This window comes from Littorina saxatilis, linkage group LG12 (genome assembly GCF_037325665.1).
Source record: "Littorina saxatilis isolate snail1 linkage group LG12, US_GU_Lsax_2.0, whole genome shotgun sequence".
Taxonomy (NCBI): domain Eukaryota; kingdom Metazoa; phylum Mollusca; class Gastropoda; order Littorinimorpha; family Littorinidae; genus Littorina; species Littorina saxatilis.
In genome coordinates, this window is record NC_090256.1 from 39,601,149 (window position 1) to 39,623,318 (window position 22,170).

Below are 22,170 nucleotides of genomic sequence, written 5' to 3' on the forward strand. Positions count from 1 at the left end.
TGCAACTTATCCAGACAGGGTGAATAAAGCGAATGAAATTGTTTTGAGCGCTCTAGCGCCGTTAGTTTGTCAGAACAGGAGGTGGTCCATATTAGGAGCCGGTCCATATTAGGAGCCTTTCCCCTACAAGTTTCCGTCTGACGATATTTCTCAAATTCCTCCATCAATAAGTATGTGGCTTTCAAAGAATATTTGTTTTCCCGTACATACACAGTATTTAGATTTGCTGGGACTCAGTGTTGTTTATTTACAAAAGTATGATTTTCCTGTATGATCATCGTCATGCCACATTCCAAACCACGTTTTCCTGTTTTCTCAAACGGCACGATTCTTTGAAAAAAGAATTGTTAGCTTTAGACTGCCTCAAGCTCGTACGTAATGTGTATGTCTGAAATTCGGGCAGTGGAATAAACAACTATTTAACGTATCTTGAACAGAAATAAAGTGACAATATGGATATTAACGAACTTCAAAAGCTAGAATATTTGTCCCTCGTGTCAAAAGTTTGCACAGAGCTTGAGAATCACTTGGGTATCAACGACAAAGATCTGGGTAAGTCGAACATAAGCATGTTCCTTGTTTTTCTTTTCTCGTTCAGTTTGTGTTGTTAATTTACAGGTCATACATTTGTCTCAAAGAGTCAAATGCAAGCAATTTCTTCGGCTCTTCTAGCTTTTAAGTTATTGAATTGCATTATCTGACTGATTTTCAAGACATAAAACATTGATTGAATGAAAGGATGAGTAATTAAACTCTAAATGACAACTTGATAAACTTCAAAAGCTTCAGACGTTCTTTTTGCTAGAACACTGAATAGTGTTTACAGTTATTTAACTGTTGATAATGACGATTATCAGTGGAGCCAGATTTGTGTTCTGTTTCTTGAATAGTCCAAACAAGAAAAACAGAATCAGGTGAAGAAGGGGTTTCTAAAGCTTGAACTGCTAAATTGAAATGTGATGCAAAACCCAACTATAAATGTACTAACTACTATTAGTACTAGTACTATGCCATGAATCATGTAGTTTATCAGATGAGAAATAGATCATGCTTGTAATGGTATATCATTTTATTATTAACATATTGTGATGTGAACTAGAAATATGTCATACAGGTGTCAATATCATGTGTATTGTTACTATGTTAGGGTACTATTATAATCCCTGCCCTGGGCATTTTTTCTTTACAGCTGAGTTCGTGATCCATCTTGCAGAAGAGAATGACACGTTTGAAAAGTTTAAAAAGGCTCTCGAAGAGAGGGATGCCCTGTTTTCAGTAAGTAACTTTTGACTTGACTTTAGTTTCAGCAAGTGAAAGTGAGAAGGGGGGGGGGGGGGGGGGGGGGGGGGGGGTAGGCTGATTGTTGGATGTACACACACTTTTGAGACATTTAGGATGTACAGGCTTTTTATCTGTATATATTGATTATTTCATTTTTTTTTTCATTTTCATTACTTTATTGTCCCATCACTGGGAAATTCGGGTCGCTTCCTCCCAGGGGAAAGCTAGCAGCAACGGAGTCGCGCTACCCAGGTGTCTGCGTGTTTAGGTGTATTCAGCCACCCGCACTTATGGCAGAATGACCAAGGTCTTTTACGTGCCATTGTGATGACACGGGGGTGGGACATGGCTTCCGTCTCGGGGTCTGCACATAAAGTTAGCTCTAGTTCTTTTGTTTTTCTCCTTTTCACATTGGGTTTCTCTTCCACTATTATTACCAAAACATTAAAAATGATTAATAAATAATCATGACTGAGGTGCATGCAATGGCTTATTTATTAATGGAGGCAGGGTTCGGTTTACTAGTGCGCCGATAAATCTGAAAATGTCCCATTACAATTCCTTTCAGCGCGTCAAAGGGTGCATTGAGATTACACCCATAATATAATAATAATAATAATAATAAATGAGCATTTATATAGTGCAACATCATAACTTTACAATTATGCTCTTTGCGCTTGACACATTTAAAATTAAAACACAGTTCTACAAGCATTTACATATATTCATAGTCAACAACACTTAATTACGCTTAGCTAAAAATAGAAACGGGAACGCATGCTGTCTCAAAGCAGGGACTTTTTGCTGCCAATTTTTCTTATTGCTCAAGTCTTCAGTGCCACTATTTGCTCAGAACAGGTAACATGATCCTCATCTGAGTAAGGCTAATCAGGTTCAGATGAACTCGCTGTGCTGAAATATCAGCTTGCGAAGATTCCTGACTGTCAATCAGGAAAGTTTGTAACAATGAAGAACAGAGCCGAGGCGTACCAAAAATATTTCAGGAAAACCATGATTATAGCAAGCAAACTAATAACTTGCTTTTTTTTCAAATTTGTCAACATGCACCGATAATTTAATCTATAAACTGTTTGTGTTGTTATTTTGAGTTCGTAAAAGGGCTTGTCCGTAGAATAAAGTAAATGGGAATTCCGTAGCGAGTCATCCTAAGAAAGTAAGATATCTTACTCTTAGGATAGTCAAGAAAGTGAACTGGTAAGAGTTTTTTATGCTGTCTTAAGATTTGTCATCATAAGACTTAGAGCTATTCTTGCTTGACTGTTGTGTAATGTCTTTGATGTTGTTGGTATAGGAATCCTTGATAGCCAACTTACTCAGGCTCATCAAGAAGATGAAGCCCAAGTCCAAGAAAAAGTCCAAGCCGGGTAAATCATCGGACCCGACGTGGGATGAGAGAGAAGCGGAGGAAGAGGCTAAGAAGAGCAGTCGTGACATCAACAGCCAGCTCTTCCCAGCTCTCGCCATGCCAGATAATCCTAATGTCAGGGTAAGTAAATCACATCAACAGCCAACTCTTCCCAGCTCTCGCCATGCCAGATAATCCTGATGTCAGGGTAAGTAAATCACATCAACAGCCAACTCTTCCCAGCTCTCGCCATGCCAGATAATCCTAATGTCAGGGTAAGTAAATCACATCAACAGCCAACTCTTCCCAGCTCTCACCATGCCAGAGATAATCCTGATGTCAGGGTAAGTAAATCCTCACAGGCTTTAACCGTGAACTTCTGGGCTAAGAGCAGTGTTGTTCTTGGCCATCAGTCTTCTGTCATTAGCGCACACCTTTTTATCTGACACATTGTTCTGACCCCTTGTCGGTCGACTGTCCCATAGTTTTGACATGTAGGAAGTCTTCTGACAGAACAGCCAGGACATTTGTACCTATTCATATTTTCAATGTAGGCCCAACTGACCTATTGTCCTCTGAACCTGGGAAAAATACTAAAAGAGTTTGCATTTCACTTTCAGCAAACTGTCATGATAAAAGGTCTCACTCTCAGGCTGTCACTATTACACTTACAGTTGGGCGGGGATATAGCTCAGTTGGTAGCGCGCTGGATTTGTATTCAGTTGGCCGCTGTCAGCGTGAGTTCGATCCCAGGTTCGGCGGAAATTTATTTCAGAGTCAAATTTGTGTGCAGACTCTCTTCGGTGTCCGAACTCCCCCCCGTGTACACTACATTGGGTGTGCACGTTAAAGATCCCATGATTGACAAAAGGGTCTTTCCTGGCAAAAATTGCTTAGGCACAGTTAATAATTGTCTACCTATACCCGTGTGACTTGGAATAATAGGCCGTGAAAGGTAAATATGTGCCGAAATGGCTGCAATTACTGGCCGTATAAAATTTCATCTCACACGGCATCACTGCAGAGCGCCTAGAACTGTACCCACGGAATATGCGCGATATAAGCATCATTGATTGATTGATTGATTACAGTTACGGTGGAACAAACCCCTTTTCAGACTTCCAAATATTTGATAATATGAGGTTTTACAAGGAAAGGAGTCTTAAAAGTATGGAGATGATTCTACCAATGAATTTTATGAACGGGACATGTTTAGAAAGCATGATCTTACTGTGGGGAGGGGGGGGGGTTTCCACTGTAACTGTTAAATTATGTTCCATTTAAGTTTAGATGAGTCAATTTAGACAGTTTTGTTGTGTAACTGTTTAAAGCTGTGGGATATCAGTCATGATTTTTGTTGATGTTGCTGCTTGGGTGATGTGTCATAATTGTACTCTTTGTTCGCACATTTGACTTGAATATTCATAATTGTGAAACTCCTGGTTTGACTTGAATCAGATATGACTAAAAAGTGTAAATGGATGGCAGGGTAGGTTTGACTGTGCATACTCTCAGGTTGGGGAAAAGCGAGGACATGATCAGGGTGAAGTTAGGGGTCAAAGCAGGGGCTCCACACCATCGCTCTGCCCCTGTCTTGTTGGTCCAGTCAGTTAAGTCTCTGCCCCTGTTTGTTTGTTTGTTTGTTTGCTTAACGCCCAGTCCACCATCGCTCTGCCCCTGTCTTGTTGGTCCAGTCAGTTAAGTCTCTGCGCCTGTTTGTTTGTTTGTTTGCTTAACGCCCAGTCCACCACCTCTGCCCCTGTCTCGTTGGTCCAGTCAGTTAAGTCTCTGCCCCTGTTTGTTTGTTTGTTTGTTTGCTTAACGCCCAGTCCACCACCTCTGCCCCTGTCTTGTTGGTCCAGTCAGTTAAGTCGTATTGGTGCTGGTGTAGTTTCATGGCTTTCTTTTGTTATAAATTTGCCGTATTTTCTTTTTGTTGTTGTTGTTAAAATGTTTTATCACGTAAGATTTCTTATCACTTTTTAAATTATTTGTTGTCTACAGACCATGCTTGAGGAAGAAGATGAGAAGAAAAGGGAGCCAGACGCTATAGAGGAGAAGAAAAAGGCCAAGGAAACCAAGGAGGTGAAAGCTCCAAAACTAGAAGCAGGAGAAGATGAACAGGTTGCATCAAGCATGATGGGAGAGCTGGAAGCCTTGCTGTCTGGAGACATGCCAAGCTCGAAAAAAAGGTATAGAGAACTGTGTTACCTGTATGTTAAAACTATGTTTATGGCTGGCTTGAAATCTACAGAACTTTGTTCATGGGCTGGTATTCTAACCTACGACCTTCCGCTTGGGAGGCCAGCGTCTTATCCACTTGGCCACTGTGCCCGTCTAAAACACAGTAAAACTACTAAAAGAAACTTTTGGACATGGATGGGCTTTGCTTGGCATAAATGCGCTTTTTTGTTTTGAGCTAAACATGTGAAAAAAGGGAAAAGAAAGTAAGAGTGTAATACACTTGCAGGAGATTGTGTATCGCAGAGTTGTTTCCAGACCTCGGCCTTTGGTCATTGATGCATGTGATATGACACATTGTTCTGAAACCCTGGTCGGTCGACTGTCTGATAGTTTTGCCATGTAGGACTAGGAGCTCTTCTTACTGAACATGTTTTTTTCCAGGACATGAATGTTGGACCTATACACATTTATGTCTTTTTCAGTCCAGTTATTGTCCTCTTAGTCTGGGAACAACAGTGAAGGGCATCACATAGGTAGCCCCATTTATCATTTAAAATAATATTGGCTTCTTGTGGAGCGTTTGACTGGGCATGTTACAAAGAATGTTTTTCCTCCACCCAGCTCTGATGACGATAAAAAGAGATCCAGCCCTGAAGGAGACAGAAAGAGGCACAGGAGTCGAAGCAGAGACAGGGATCGTAAAAAGAAAAAGAAGTGAGTATTGTGTGTGTTGTGTTTGTGTCAGGTTTGGTGTTTTTGGTTTGCACTGTACTTTTTTTCTGGGATATGTTTTGGATAAAGATAAGCATGAAGGAGAAGAAATAATTTTTCTTTACCAATTTCAACAGTCTTTAGATAGCCATTTAAAAATAATGCAGCTGCAAGTGTACTGAAGTTGGAAAAACACTTCTCTTTACCCGCTTTATAGAATTTCTGAATTAGTTACACAGTGGTACCCTGCCTGTAAGTAGTGTAATACATGTACCGCCCAAAATCTGAGAAAATCAGATCTTAAAATAGGGGTAAATTTAGAGAGGTTATGAAAAGAACATCTTAGAAAGTAAGAGTTTAAGAAAAGGGGTTTTACTGTGTCATTTAGCCTGCGGTTGCTCACAAAACTAAACCTTGCTTCTTGATTGCAGAAAGCACAGGTCATCACGGAGCCGCTCAAGGAGCCGAGACAGGTCGCACAGACGTCACAGACACAGTCGCTCGCGTAGCAGAGAAAGAGACCGAAGCCGTGACAGGGACCGCGATCAAAGCAGAGACAGAGACCGTGATCGGAGTCGAGACAGAGACCGCAAGAGGGGAGACAGAGATCGTCGTGATCAAGACGGGGACAGAAAGGACCGAGATCGCCACGCTCGTGATGGTGATCGCGTGCAGAAGCTGGTTGCTGATCAGTACAATGACATCCCCATGGAACCGATTGTTGGACAGGTTGGTTTGGAGTCTGCTTTTTACATTTAGTCAAGTTTTGACTAAATGTTTTAACATGGAGGGGGGAATCAAGACGAGGGTCGTGGTGTATGTGTGTGTGTGTGTAGAGCGATTCAGAGTAAACTACTGGACCGATCTTCATGAAATTTTTGATATCCCCAGACGGTTTTTTCATTTTTTCGATAAATGTCTTTGATGACGTCATATCCGGCATTTTGTAAAAGTTGAGGCGGCACTGTCACACCCTCATTTTTCAATAAAATTGATTGAAATTTTGGCCAAGCAATCTTTGACGAAGGCCGGACTTTGGTATTGCATTTCAGCTTGGAGGCTTAAAAATTAATTAATGACTTTGGTCATTAAAAATCTGAAAATTGTAATTAAATTTTTTTTTTATAAAACGATCCAAATTTACGTTTATCGTATTCTTCATCATTTTCTGATTCCAATAACATATAAATATGTTATATTCGTATTAACCCCTTCACTGCCCACCCCGTATGTAATACGTGGTCATTTTTGGTTTGTCGTACGCCCATAACCGTATCTCGTACGTGGGATTTGTGTCAACAACATTTCAGGACATTTCTGAAAACTAAATGGGAGGTAACCACTGTCCAAGTACTTGTAGGGGTTCTAAACACAGTTCTTTCCCATAGACCGTTCGGATAAGCTACTACCACGTGTTGACAACTCACCACTGTGCCTAGACATAGAACCGATCTATTAGTATTCACAATGGCGGCCGAAAGTCGTACCTCAACTCGTAGACCTGTTTTCAAGCGATACAGTGTTCTGGAAGCTCTACAAGAAGTGATTTATGGATTACCACACAGAAGAATACTTTTATGGGCTGTAATGTGAGTACCTGATGTTTGACACCAGTTTTAGCAGTGTTTTGTGTGGTTTTATGTGCTGCAATGTGTGTGTGTGTAAGTCCGGAAACTGTAATTTTTGACAAAAATGGTCATTATATCAATTTTTACTATAACAATCACAAACAAAGTCCAATGATCATGTCATCCTATAATAGCCAAGGGTATAAACAAAACACATGCCAAAGATCTAAGAGACATCTCAATAAATGATCGAGCAGTGAACAGATAAGTGAACCTACCGAAGAAAGCGAAATTTTGCCCTGGCGCACAGCAATACCAAAATGCTGTTATACTGTGGCAGTGAAGAGGTTAAAAACAAGCTCTGAAAATTAAAAATATAAAAATTATGATTAAAATTAATTTTCCGACATCGATTTAAAAACAATTTCATCTTATTCCTTGTCCATTCCTGATTCCAAAAACATATAGATATGATATGTTTGGATTAAAAACACGTTCAGAGAGTTAAAAAGAATAGAGATATAGAAAAGCGTGCTATCCTCCTCAGCGCAACCGCTCCCGCGCTTTTCTGGATTGTTAATTTCACTGCCTTTGCCACGAGCGGTGGACAGACGATACTACAAGTGTACGGTCTTGCGGAAAAAATGCAATGCGTTCAGTTTCATTCTGTGAGTTTGACTGAGCTTGACTAAATGTTGTATTTTCGCCTTACGCGACTTTTTTTGGGGGGGGGGGTTGGTGTTTATGTTTGCTCTTATTATTCTGATGTGATTGAATACAAATGACATTTTTTGTTTAGAAGTTAGGTTTACATTGCAGTTTGTACTTTTGAGAATGAGAGAATCATAACTTCTTCAGTGGTAATTTTGGTTTAAAGGCACAGTAAGCCGCCCGTAAACCATCACAGAGCTCCCCGAGCGTCTACATACAGTACAAGCATACTTCCATTTGAACTCTCACCGAACGGGAACATCCTGGCTGCTTTCTGTCGAGCGTGAGAAATTTTCAAAGAATTTATTTTCGTGGACTTGGGCTGCTACAACAATGGCGCCTCGTTTTGGTGCTGGACGGCTGTTATGATACCTGAAATCACGCCCGGACAGTAAGCCTCCCATAAACCATCACAGATACTGTCAGGCTTTTACACACAGTACAAACACCCTTCCATTAGAACGCTCACCAAACGGGAACATCCTAGGTAAACCGTAAAGAGCGAGCAATTTTTAAAGAATTAATTTTGCAGATTGTCTTGAACACTTTTAATTTGGACCCATCCTGAACTCAGGTCAAACATGAGTTACTTCCCTTCGGGTCTCACTCTATCTATGTAAACTGGCGATAGCCGTGAATCGATGATTATCAAAATGTTTTTGGACCGTGGTGCGTTTTTGCGCTAGACCTAACTTTTAAAATCTAAATAATAAACTGACAGCTTGTTACACAAACATTCTTTAATCATAAAAGAATTCTTTTTTCATCAAGACAAGATCAGTACAATTCGAAGTTGTGAAAGTTTGAAAAAAGAAAAGCCCGGAAGCAGGGTCACGCAAGGGTCGTAGCAGACGACGGTTTATCATGCATATCGCCGTTCCTCTCAACAGTCAAAAGCCATCGCTAGAGTTCTTGTGAACCACAGCCGTTTGTTTCGTGCATAAAAACGTGCTATTGTAAATAAGCTCACATCGAGTCGCATTCAAATGACTAACTGACGACTACATTGTGAAAAAGGGAAACTGGATCACACGGATTCACGATGGCTCAGGGGTAAGATAAACCACGCAAAAATAAATTCTTTGAAAATTGTTCGCTCTTTACGGAGGGCACCTAGGATGTTCTCAATCGGTGAGTGTTTAAATGAAAGGGTGTTTGTACTGTGTGTAAAAGCCTGACCGTATCTGTGATGGTTTACGGGAGGCTTACTCTGCCTTTAAGAATTGCAGTTTGTAGCTTTGAGATGACCTGATGATTTATCAAGAATTAGTCTCTCTCTGTCCTCATACAGTGACAATGAAGATGGAGAAACGGTGCTGAGTTTAGCAGGGTAAAGAAAATGATGCAGAAACTCCAGATAAGACAGCTTCTTACAAACTCGAGAAGATCAGTGAACCACTTTTGTAACATCAACACTTTGTTTACCTGTATTTCAGATTTACTGCGGCAAGGTGACGACCATCATGCAGTTTGGATGCTTCGTTCAGTTGGAGGGACTGAGGAAACGCTGGGAGGGACTTGTGCATGTGTCACAGGTACTGCCCTCTTTGTACATATATTTGTGACACAGTTGATTTAGCTATATTTCAGATACTGTTGATTTAGCTGCATTTCAGATACAGTTGATTTAGCTTCCAAGTTTGTGATCTGTGTGTCTGTAGGTGACCAGGAAAGATTGGAGCTGTATAAATGACTATTGCAATGGTACATATCCAAATGTATCGGCTTGATTTCTTGTTTACATACAAATAAGTTAATGTCCATTTTTGCACAGGTGTTAAGCACAAAATACCCTGTTTGTACCTCCATGTGGAATTTTTTATATATATTATAACATTTAGTTTTGTGTTTGTACAGACTTTAATTTCTGAGTTTAGTTTTGTACTGCAATGTGATTTGTAACCACACACAACTTTGTATTACAGTTGAGGCGAGAAGGTCGAGTGACCAATGTGGGCGAGGTGGTGACCAAAGGTCAAAAGGTCTGGGTCAAGGTCCTATCCTTCACAGGGCAGAAGACCAGTCTTTCTATGAAGGTGAGTGTCAACTCCTTGCATTATCTTAGCATGTCATTTCAGCACACACAATATAAAGGGATGGAAGTGAGGAGTGCTTTAGCAAGGGTAGTAGAAATGTGCAGATTGAATGAAACAGTCACTGAGTCAGTGAATGTATGACACATCTAATGCTGTCGCAACAAATCTCTGTCCTTCTGGCAGCAGCACATAACAGATGTTATGCTGCACTGTATTACACACATGATCCTTTTGTAATATTAAATCTTTCGTGATGCATATAATGATATATTTTTAGTCGGCCATGCCCTGGTGACCACCTTGATAACGACCACCTGCCGCGCCCATTATGACCACCCAAAAATTTTTTGGTGGTTTTGTTTTCTATGTAATTCACCTTTCCATAGAGACCACCTGCATAACTTTTTGACAATCCCCTGGGTGTTCGTTATGGAAAGGTTCAACTGTACCAAATATTCTTCTCCCCTACATAGTGTTGATTTAAGTTTGAACCATGCAAGCCTTACAGTCACAATCTGTTCTCGCACAGGACGTAGATCAGGACAGCGGTAAGGACCTCAACCCACAGCACACATCCAACATCGTGGGTGGGGAGGTGAAGGGGGATGACATCAACGCCAGAAACCCTGACCGCCCGTCCACGTTGCCCCTGGTCAACGCTCCAGAGATTGACGAACAGGGGGAGGTTCGAACCTTCAAGAGAATCTCGTCGCCGGAGCGCTGGGAGCTGAAACAGATGATGGCCGCCAAAGTGATCGACATTTCCGAGCTGCCCGATTTTGACGAAGAGACCGGTCTCTTGCCCAAGCAGGATGATTCAGGTATTGGATTGCGTGAGAGGTAGCCTTTCAGCTGACTGGTTTGAGGGTTGGAAAGTTTTTGTAATGAGCTTATTATGATTTTTCCTCTTCTATTTTGGGCTGCGACTCTCACATAATTATACTTGTAGTGTGCATTCTGTTGTATTTGTAGGTTTTAAATGCATGACCGTTTTCCCCCCGTCATTTAGGCAGCCATACTCAGTTTTCGGGGGACTTTTTCTGGTTGATGTTAATATTTCATAAAATGGTGATTGTTCAGGCATACCTTGATTTCATGTAACAATGTGAATATTCAAAATGGTATCATATAAATTGACAATAACTATTTTGCTTTTGGTTCGTTCATCCTACAGTGGAATCCACTCCGTGGAAGTCAGTTAAAAACGATATTGGTTAAAATTATCACATTTATAGTTTTCTACTGGTTTATTGTGGGAATGAACTATGAAGTCATTCCCCAGAAGTAAAAATTGAAATGTTTTAACCTGAGCTCAATTTCCTTCAATTTTTTGATTTTTTGTTCCTTTTCCGTTTGTCTGTTAGATGAAGACATGGAGGTGGAAATTGTGGAGGAGGAGCCACCGTTCCTTCAGGGCCATGGCCGCCACTGGGTCGACCTCAGCCCTGTCAAGATTGTCAAGGTAAGCAGACTGCTTGATGTCTTTGGGGAAATAAAAAGACCAACAAATACTGTACTCACTTATTGACGAAGGCGACGAAGCCACAAGTTTTTCTCCTAATTATGGTACAATGAGTTTCCCACATTCTTTGTCATGACAAACAGTCTTTCATGAAACAGCTTCAGGTTGGCATGAAATTGTTACTTTGTTGGTGACCATGTTTTGAATGCCTTCAAAGAAAGAAAACGTATTGAAGAGTACTAGTAATATCATTGCCTTCTGTGATGAAGAATTTCTTGTCGAGCACCTTCAATGCTTACGACGTGTTATTCCCGTGTCTTCAGAACCCTGACGGGTCGCTGGCCCAGTCGGCCATGATGCAGAGTGCGCTGCAGAAAGAGCGGCGAGAGTTGAAGCAGGCGCAGAGGGAGGCTGAGCAAGACGCCGTCCCCCCGGGACTCAACAACCAGTGGATCGACCCCATGCCTGATGGTGGGTGTGCTTTGTATGCGTTGTGGCTTGTTTTGTACCGGTTGTGATTGTTGTCCTTCCTTGCTGTGTTTTTTCTGATTTTGTGTTGGAGAACTTCTTTCTGTTTTCGTATGAATGGACTGCCAAAGCATGGGAGAGAGAAAGAGAGAATGAGGGAGAGAGAGAGAGAGAGAATTTGTGTGTAGGTACATGTGTGTTATATGAGTGTGTGCATGCAGATCAGTATTTATGTTTAAACTTACTTCTAGTTAGTTTCCTTTTTCTTTGATAATCATTAGGAAAGTATGTTACGTCAGATTTTCAAACTTCTTCTTTATTTGTCTCTCTTTTCTCAGTCTGTTTTAGCTTTCAGATTACACAAACGATTTCGGGCATGACACTTGTCCTTTTGTTTCAGTGTACACTCTCCCTATATCTTAATCATTCACTCACTCATTTTTCTACCCTCAGCCGACGGCCGCAAGGTGGCAGCACAGGTGCGAGGGATCGGCGTGGTGCCGACAGAGCTGCCGGAGTGGAAGAAACAGGTGATGGGCGGGGCCAAGGCCTCGTTTGGCAAGAAAGAGAAGATGTCGATCCTGGAACAGCGGAAGAGTCTGCCCATCGCCAAGCTGAAGGATGAGCTGCTCAAGGTGTGTGCAGTTTGCCTGCTGCTTTCGTTGGCGTATTCTGTGTACAGCGGTACAGTTGAACCACCCCCATTTTTGGACCTTCACAAATCCAAGAAGATCGGGTCGTTGAGAAAGTCTTAAAATGGGGGTACATTTACAGACATGAACAGAAAATCTGAACAAGTAGGAGGTCTTAAAATGGGGGATCTTGAAATGAAAGGGGGGGGGTTCAGACTCCCCCAAACCTAAGACATTCAGGTGCTTAAATGGAGGTGCATTTATAGATGTTATGAACGGAAAATCTGAAAAAGAAGGATCTTAAAAGAGAGGGAGTCTTAAAAGGGGGGTTTGCACGGTACTATTGAAATGATTTCTTTCAGGTAAAGTCTGAATATTGGCTTTGAAGCTGCTAGGGTATGGTGTACTGAAGTTGCTTGGGTGGTGTGAACTGAAGAATAGACAGCAGTTCAGACTCTCTCTCTCACTGTTCTTCTTGGGCTTGGAAACATGAATACACACATGCAGAAGAAGAAAAACAAAAATATTGGGCAGCGATGTACTGTTTGTCAGCTTGCTTTCTCCAGTGAAAAAGCAGCCCAAATTTCCAAGAGGGTAACCTCACGGTATTTTATGATACCTTGGCCTTATCATTAGCCTTAGCCATACCCTTACCTTTATCATTACCCTTATCCTTACCCTTATTCTTATCCTTACCCTCATCCTTACCCTTAGCCTTATAACTGTTGCAGGCGGTGCATGACAACCAGATCCTGATCGTGATTGGAGAGACGGGGTCGGGGAAGACGACTCAGATGACACAGTACCTGGCGGAGAGTGGCTACACAACGCGGGGCAAGATTGGCTGCACTCAGCCCCGTCGTGTGGCCGCCATGTCCGTCGCCAAGCGCGTGTCCGAGGAGTTTGGTTGCCGACTCGGCCAGGAGGTAAAGAGTCATGGGAAAGTTTTCTTATACAGTGGAAAGCGGAGCTTTTAAGTCCTTGAAAAATCTGAGAAAATCAGGTTTTTAATAGGCGGGAGTCCTAAAAATGTAGGTAAATTTACAGAGGAGGAAGAAGAGGGAAAAAAAGAACAATTTACAGAGGATATGAAAAAAATTTATAGAAAAACCCAGAGAGAGAGTAAGGGCAGTTATTTATTATTTATTTACTTATTTATTCTGGCTATCTGAAATTTGAAAGCATGACTTCAGTTGATCATCTCTCTTTGTTCGATAGACTTATCCACTCCTACCCAGCTTATTGCAGTAACGACCCTTACTCCTTACCCTTGGTGAGCCAGAGTAGCAGTATAGAGGACCACAGGACTACACAACAAAATTGTCTCAGGAGTGGATAGGTCTATCAGGGTATTTTTTTCTCTCCTGTAGGTGGGCTACACCATCCGTTTTGAAGACTGCACGAGCCCGGAGACGAAGATCAAGTACATGACGGACGGTATGCTGCTGAGAGAGTGTCTGATCGACGGAGACCTCATGCAGTACAGTGTTATCATGTTGGACGAGGCTCACGAGAGAACCATCTACACCGACGTTCTCTTCGGCCTTTTGAAACAGGTGTGTGATGGTAGAAGAGAGAATGAAAGTTTTTTAAGCCTGATATTAATAGACGAATTCCCAAATAACTCCGTCAGGTTTGTATGTGTTGTGGAAGAGTGATCTTTTCTTTCAAAACCCCGTACAAACATTGTAGGGGCCTATCAACAACGACGGGAGTGTCAGAAACACGTGCTAGCGTACACATGTTTTACACACACCCTTCGCTAGTGATTAGCCTCTCCAATGTTTGTACAAGGTTTTGCAAGAAAAGGTCACTGTTCCTCAACCCATACAAACCTGATAGAGATATTTTCGAAAATCATCTATTGGGTAAAAGCCTACTTCATGTAGCTCACTGCACAAAGCTTTGGCACTGAATTTTTGGTAAGAAGACTGCGAAATCTTCATGAAGTCAACTTCCGGCTCAAGTAAGGACAGCCTGTAGGACATTTTTAATGTGCCTTGTTTTGCATGATGATGCTATGTCGTAAGATCATCAGAGTTTCTGCCATCATGACAACAAGAAGAAGATCAGAGTTTTATATAATTTCTTCTGTGTCAGATAGTTTAGCAGGATTGGTTTATCTTCTCCAAATAAATTATGTATAATATTTATGGTTTCTTATCTATGTTAATATGTAGGAAAAAGACTGCTGTCATGAAACTGACAAGTAAACTCCAACAAGGTTTCTAGTAAGAAATAAGAGATTTGGAGTGTATTTTATCAAGTAGGGGAGGGGAGGTAATCCACGCCTGTTCTGTATGTTTGTGACTGAAAGACTTTTTGTCCATTTCAAGCTGCAGTTCGTTTCTGTCCCCCTTTCAGGGCATATTGTGTAAAAGTGGTTAATGTCGGCTATGGATTGTTGATGGTGGTTGTTTGTATTTTACGTCAACAGGCTGTGAAGAAAAGACCTGATTTGAAACTGATTGTGACGTCTGCCACACTGGATGCTGTCAAGTTCTCCCAGTACTTCTTTGAATCTGTGAGTCATGCTGTCTTCTTATATTCCTCTTTATTTATCTACAGCGCTTGATCTTTTCTGCTATATTGTGTGTGTGTGTGTGTTTGTACGTTCGTGTGTGTGCGTGTGCGTGTGTTCATGTGCGTGTGTGTGTGTATACATGCATGTGTGTGTTTTGTGTCTGTGCATGTGTGTGTGTGTGTATGTGTGTGTCAAGAAGTTCCTGAGTACCTGGCAGAGCCAACAAACATGAAGACATAAGATGTGTTCCCTTCTACCTGCAGCCCATTTTCACGATTCCTGGGCGAACATACCCCGTGGAGATCCTCTACACCAAGGAGGCTGAGACGGATTACCTGGACGCTTCACTGATTACAGTCATGCAGATTCACTTGACTGAACCTCCAGGTAAGGGGCTTCAGTGTCATGTCAGAGATGCTCCTGTGCATTTGTGTCTGTTTCTTTTCTTTTGTGCACTAACAACACAAAATTTAATAAAAAAAGTGCTATGTTTGTGCATCGACCTAAAAATGTCTTTGAGAGACGATGTACTATTTCTGTCATCACTTATCATACGTCATTTGTTCTAATTCTAAAAAAATCATTTGTCACCCAAGTTTCATAACCGTCTTGAACAGCGAAGTTTCTGACTTTGAGTTAAACAATAAAAGACTGCGAGTGCTTTTACAGTGAAACCTCTCTTTAAAAATCCTCTGTTTTAAGTCCCAATTTTCCCAGATTTTTTTCTTCATTAAGTCTGTAAATGTGCCTCTATTTTAAGACTCCCCTCATTATCAACTTATTTTCTCAGATTGTTGAGGTCTTGACACAACAGTAGGGGTGTCAACACTGTAGGAAACTCTAAACATCTGTTTTACCTTTGGGTAAAAGTTTTTTGTTCATTTCAATGCTTGTTATTCTCTCGTGTGCCAGGAGATAGGTTCCCTACAGCTCTCACTTACTCCATTGCACGTGTTGTTTGCATTTTGAACGCTTTATTCTCTTTGTTTCTCACATCTGTACACATCTGTGATTGCAGGCGATGTTCTGCTGTTCTTGACTGGTCAAGAGGAGATCGACACAGCCTGCGAGATCCTGTACGAGCGAATGAAAGCGCTGGGACCAGAGGTTCCGGAGCTCATCATCCTGCCGGTGTACTCAGCGTTGCCGTCGGAGATGCAGACTCGCATCTTTGAGCCGGCTCCACCGGGATCCAGGAAGGTAAGTCTGACTTTCTCTACAGCCCTGGCTTTGTTCGCAGGTTTGCAGGTAGACACCCCAGTGTAGTTGATGTATAAGATTCTTGGGTGTTGAAAACTGCCTAACAGGTGTTAACTTGGAGCTCAACTTGAAAAGAAAATTGTCTTCAGGCAAAAGTGTTAAAAGGGTAGATTAGTGTGTGTTTGTGTTTACCCGTTAATGTTCCTGATAGTGTTTGAGGCCTATGAGGATGTAACAAAACAATGTTTATGTGAAGCATTCATTATTTTATGAGTCTTAAATGGGAACTGAAATTAGATGTAGGACTAAATCATGCTTGGTTGGCATCTCAAAATAACAAGCACACAATAGTGCAGCATTTTAGTGTTGATGCACTCAGGTTTGTTTGTTTTTTAAGAATAATTTGTGCTTGTTCATTTTCTCATTCTTTAGTTAAGTTTGTTTTTAACTCTGTTTTTTCTTCTTCTTTTGCGTAGGTTGTTATAGCTACCAACATTGCAGAGACGTCCTTGACAATTCACGGAATCTACTATGTGGTAGACCCAGGTTTCGTCAAACAGAATGTCTACAACTCCAAGACTGGAATGGACCAGCTCATTGTCACACCCATTTCTCAGGTAACTTTAAAGGGCAGGAGAGGATCTGATCAGTGACATATTCATTTTAGAGGAATCTTAGACAGTAGTGAATTGTTTCAACTGTTGTGTGTGGGTCTAAGGTAGGAATTTTCTCCCTTGATATCAGAATTGCTCTATATCAAAACTTGTTGAGTTGGATTCCTGGATTCTGGCAAATTTTGGCATTTTAAACGGCTGAATAGAGGTTGTATACAAGCTTATTCAATACAGGTCTGTCACTTTTTTGTTTATGTATTTCTTATCTAATGCTCTGCGTGAAAGAAACAAAAACAAACAAAAATAATTTTTATTTATTTATTTATTATTTCAATTTATATATCAGATGTCATTTTTTTTCTATCACAGAAGCTTTGCAAGTTCTGTTTCTGGAAATGACTTATTCAATTTTCTGTGTCGTTGTGCGTTTGTTTTCATGGAGAGATATGATAGAAGAACTTAGCTGTGAAGGGAGATAACTGAACTTGTGCTCCCCTTCAGGTACGATGATTAGAAGCAGTGTCAGTTCTTTTTTTTTAATTGTAAACACAAAGCTGCTTTTTGTGTATACCACAACAAATTGTATAGCAAAATATTAAAGCTAATGGATATGTGCTTTCTTGACTTTTACGTTTAACCCATACTTGAGTTAGCACTTCCAAATATGCAATAGAACATAAGACTTTCATGTAGGCAGCTGTTCATCACACTTATTCCAACAATTCACATAACCAAGTTTGCATTGTGAGATAGCCATTGTCAAGGTTATCCTTCATATTTATAATAGGGAAGTGAAATGCTTTCCATCTTTACTGAAGTCTTTGATTCTGAAAGTGTGAATTGTGCTTACTGTCCTGGATGGTACGCCAGTCTGGAGTAGGGTGATACTTCCAGGTAGTTAGGTTCTGTTATACTTTTCAGTATAGGATATTAGTGACATGATTAGTTGACGGAGCAATTCTTCAGCACTTTCAGATGTCATAAATAAATTCAAGAAAGATTTGAAAACAATTCAGTTCATTTATCAGTCTGAAAAAAAAAGTCATGTGTGCCATTATTTTTGATGGAGAGAGAAGCTGAGGTTGCTCCTTTAGTTAAAACAACAAGAAGAAAAAATAATTTGCAATTTCATTTGATATGAGGAATCCCTGTCACATTTAAATAAACAAAACCCAATGTTTTATTTCTGTATACATAAAATGGATGTTTATAAGCACGGAAACAAAGTTTGAGGACAAATAGAGAGAGAGAGAGAGAGAGAACTGAACTCTGAACTTTATTTAACAAGGATGATGATCTAAAGGCGAACATCGGGAGGAATTGTTCTCCTGGAGAGACCTCCACTTGCCCCCTGCGTTATCAGAGACTCAGACAGATGATACCTAAACAATCCGCAGTGGCCCACCCAAACTGGGCCCAGTGGCCCACCCAAACTGGGCCCAGTGGCCCACCCAAACTGGGCCCAGTGGCCCACCCAAACTGGGCCGGCCGTGGCAGCTAATTGAATTAGAATGGTGCGTCTTGACAATGGCTTTCTCCCTTTCTTTTTACTTTTCGTCCGAGCAAAGTGCTGCTTACTTGAAAATGTGGAGGCACTTCCTGTATGTTTCTGTAAAATTTTGACTATGTTCATGGTTACTGTACTTATATGGACAGTTTTTTCCTTACGACACATTTTTCCCAATGCTAAACTGAGACGGTTATTAGTTATACATAAATAAATGACAAGAATGTTTCTTTTTACAAAATAAGACACAACATCAAAAATGAATACAGATTTGATCTGCAAGGAGGAAATATCAAACCAACCCACACCCTAAACAGCCCCTAAAGCAGCTCATGACAAACTTTTGGTACACACTTTACAAAATAATACTCTAATTTCTAACCAACTGCATTCTACGCTGCCAACAGAGAAAGAACAAGTCGCGTAAGGCGAAATTACTACATTTAGTCAAGCTGTGGAACTCACAGAATGAAACTGAACGCACTGCATTTTTTCACAATGACCGTAGTCCGCCGCTTGTGCAAAACGGAGTGAAACTGACGAGCCTGTTCAGCGCGGTAGTGGTTTCGCTGTGCTGCATAGCACGCTTTTTTGTACCTCTCTTCGTTTTAACTTTCTGAGCGTGTTTTTAATCCAAACATATCATATCTATATGTTTTTGGAATCAGGAACCGACAAGGAATAAGATGAAATTGTTTTTAAATCGATTTCGGAAATTTAATTTGGATCATAATTTGTATATTTTTAATTTTCAGAGCTTGTTTTTAATCCAAATATAACATATTTATTTGTTTTTGGAATCAGGAAATAATGTAGAATAAGATGAACGTAAATTTGGATCGTTTTATATAAAAAAAATAACCTTGAACGGTTGAAAACGACGTTAAACACCAAATAAAGAAAGAAAGATATAAAAAAAAAAAATTTATTACAATTTTCAGATTTTTAATGACCAAAGTCATAAATTAATTTTTAACCCACGAAGCTGAAATGCAATACCAAAGTCCAGCCTTCGTCGAAGATAGCTTTACAAAAATTTCAATCAATTTGATTGAAAAATGAGGGTGTGACAGTGCCGCCTCAACTTTTACAAAGAGCCGGATATGACGTCATCAAAGGTATTTATCAAAAAAATGGAAAAAAACGTCCGGGGATATCATTCCCAGGAACTCTCATGTCAAATTTCATAAAGATCGGTCCAGTAGTTTGATCTGAATCGCTCTACACACACACACGCACTGACAGACAGACAGACACACACACATACACCACGACCCTCGTCTCGATTCCCCCTCTATGTTAAAACATTTAGTCAAAACTTGACTAAATGTAAAAAGGAAGGGAGAGACATAGTTATCTCCCCTTTCTCTTTCTCAGGACGGTTGTTAGCTCCCCCTTTCTCAGGACGGTGTGTGTCTGGTACCAGCGAAATGTTTATGTATCAATCGACCAAGCCCTGATACAACGGGTTCAAGTTTAGGTCTCCAGGAAAAAAATTCCTGCCGATGTTCGCCTTTTAAGGCTGGGCTTTTTCTTACTATCGGGGGGGGGGGGGGGGGGGGGGAGAGAGAGAGAGAGAGAGAGAGAGAGAGAGAGAGAGAGAGAGAGAGAGAGAGAGAGAGAGAGAGAGAGAGAGAGAGAGAGAGAGAGAGAGAGAGAGAGAGAGAGAGAGAGAGAGAGAGAGAGAATTCTTGAACGGTTTACAAAAAAAACACAATAATGTCAAAGACACTTATATTTATATCCCTGTCACATTTCAGGCGCAGGCAAAGCAGAGGGCGGGACGTGCCGGCCGGACAGGACCAGGGAAATGTTACCGCCTCTATACTGAACGCGCCTACAGGGATGAAATGCTGCCCACCAACGTTCCTGAGATCCAGCGTACCAACCTCTCCAGCACCGTGCTGGCCCTGAAAGCCATGGGCATCAACGACATGCTGGCCTTCGACTTCATGGACGCCCCGCCCATGCAGACGCTCATCTCTGCCATGGAGCAGCTCCACGCGCTGAGCGCTCTGGACGACGAGGGGCTGCTAACGCGCCTCGGACGACGGGTATGTGGGATTGGTTTCTTGAAAAGGGAGGATAAGTGTGTGGGTTGGGGGGGGGGGGGGGGTGTTCGTGTATGTGGGTGGGTGTTAGTGTGTGTTTGGTGTGTGTGTGTGTGTGTGTGTGTGTGTGTGTTGACCAATTAATGTCCCTCATAGGTTGAGGCCTGTGAAGATGTAAAGAATGAATGGTTAGAGAGAGAGAGAGACAGAATGAGAGAGAGTGTGTTGGTGTGTGTGTGTGTTGATGTGTGTGTATGTAAATATCTTGCAGTGTATGTCTAGCATCAAGTGTTGACTCTGAAGTCATGTTGGCATTTAGATTTGTTATTCTAGCAAGAGGCTCAGTCAGAAGCACAGCAGAAGACTCTTGGGTTTGGGATGAGTAGGTCTAAGGATGAATTAGATTACATATTCTTACCCCAATTCTCATAAATGCATTGACTTCAATCTCACATGCTAGATGTCGAAAAACTACTCAAATTACCTGCCCTTGCAAGGGTGGTAACCAAGCTAAAAAACAGACGCCATAGCCGTTGCTATGACCTGTCCCACCTGGTTACCCATAACCCACCGCGCACCACGTGAGCGCCGGCATCCGGAATAATCATTAAATTATATATCTTATCCCAATTCACATATAGCAATTTACTTCAGTTTAGTGCTAGAACGCTGAAACTACGCTCCATCCTGGTAGGGGGGGAAGTAACCCTAAAAATAGAATGGCCTTGAACAGTCACATGACCATCACTGACCAATGGTTACCTCCTACATGCATTGCGCATGCGTACTCTCGCCGCCATGTTATTCATTCTACTCTTCAGCGATAGCGTCTAAGGACGTGTTTGGATTACGCTCGGGCTATTTTGTTAGCCCTCTGGTTCTTTGGCAGACTACACCCTGGTTTCGTTTGTATCTTAGCTTTCTAGCTGAGATTGGGTGAGATTTTTCCATTTTCTTTCGTTGTATTTGCTTTCGTTTGCCACGAGTTAGTCTTTGTTTACTTTCGTCTGCAAGACTAACGCCAGTATGGCGGACAGTGGGAAGAAGAAACCCAGCTCTAGACAGGTAGCCAATGCAGAGTCTCCGTCTAAGAAAGCGGCTAAGAAGCCCAAGGGTTCTAAACCTACAGTTACGGTGTTCAAGCCAGCTTCTCAGAATACTTTCACGGTAGAAATTGACAATCCTAAGAGTCCGGTAATGCCGGCGCTGAAGCAAGAATGCAAGACAGCGCCGGTTAAGGCTAGCATAGCATCGGAGAAGGGGGGGGGGGGGGGGGGGGCTGCATGACCGACTCAGCCTACGCTAAAAGCAGGGAGCAAGCCCCCCCTCCGAAAGGAGAGAGTGCTCGTGAACAACCCAGTACTACCAGAGGCAGAAAGGGCTGAACCGAACTGGCCATTTGCACCAGACCACCATTTGCACCTGCCCCCCCCCCCATCCCCCCCATAAGGAGGGGCTGCGTAACACACTGAGAAAAACCAGAGGTAGTCAGAGTGGTCAGAGGCAGGTAGGGAGCAGGCCCCCCCTCCTGAAAGGAGAGGGTGCTCGTGAACAACCCAGTGCCACCAGAGGCAGAAAGGGCTGAGCCTTCGCAGTCTTGAGCGTTACCGCCTTACCAGCGGTAATCGTCCTCAGCCAGCCCCCCCCCCCCCCCCTCTCGGGGTGGGGGAGGGGTGGGGCTACAGGACATCGGGTGGGGGTCGGCCGTTTACGGTTGCGTCTCTCAACCCGTCTCTCCCCCCCTCCAGGGGTTTACTGCTGTGACGAGCCACCCCCCTCCCCATCTGGGGCGCGGCGTGGCTCAAGCCAGTCAGCACAGCTGGGGTGGGACGTACGGCCTTTCCAGGCTACGTTA

The 22,170-nt window shown here is 42.0% G+C and overlaps 1 protein-coding gene across 2 annotated transcripts in view; it reads left to right on the forward strand.

Annotated features, from left to right (window-relative positions):
* The first annotated feature begins 344 nt into the window (after positions 1-344).
* The window catches only part of LOC138981913 (ATP-dependent RNA helicase DHX8-like), a 38,691-nt gene continuing 16,865 nt past the window's right edge, over positions 345-22,170 (forward strand). Inside the window, exons 1-19 of one of the 2 annotated variants that reach the window (XM_070355077.1) lie at positions 345-552; positions 1,190-1,275; positions 2,594-2,788; positions 4,652-4,839; positions 5,453-5,545; positions 5,974-6,271; positions 9,258-9,356; positions 9,747-9,857; positions 10,387-10,678; positions 11,222-11,319; positions 11,643-11,790; positions 12,241-12,422; positions 13,151-13,345; positions 13,790-13,975; positions 14,857-14,943; positions 15,207-15,330; positions 15,962-16,143; positions 16,620-16,760; positions 20,025-20,318. In XM_070355077.1, the coding sequence (XP_070211178.1) occupies positions 453-552; positions 1,190-1,275; positions 2,594-2,788; positions 4,652-4,839; positions 5,453-5,545; positions 5,974-6,271; positions 9,258-9,356; positions 9,747-9,857; positions 10,387-10,678; positions 11,222-11,319; positions 11,643-11,790; positions 12,241-12,422; positions 13,151-13,345; positions 13,790-13,975; positions 14,857-14,943; positions 15,207-15,330; positions 15,962-16,143; positions 16,620-16,760; positions 20,025-20,318 (3,099 nt within the window). In that variant the 5' untranslated portion in view covers positions 345-452. Of the gene's footprint in view, positions 553-1,189; positions 1,276-2,593; positions 2,789-2,870; positions 2,923-4,651; positions 4,840-5,452; positions 5,546-5,973; positions 6,272-9,257; positions 9,357-9,746; positions 9,858-10,386; positions 10,679-11,221; positions 11,320-11,642; positions 11,791-12,240; positions 12,423-13,150; positions 13,346-13,789; positions 13,976-14,856; positions 14,944-15,206; positions 15,331-15,961; positions 16,144-16,619; positions 16,761-20,024; positions 20,319-22,170 lie in introns of those variants that run through there. The other variant, XM_070355078.1, reaches the window with a different exon arrangement.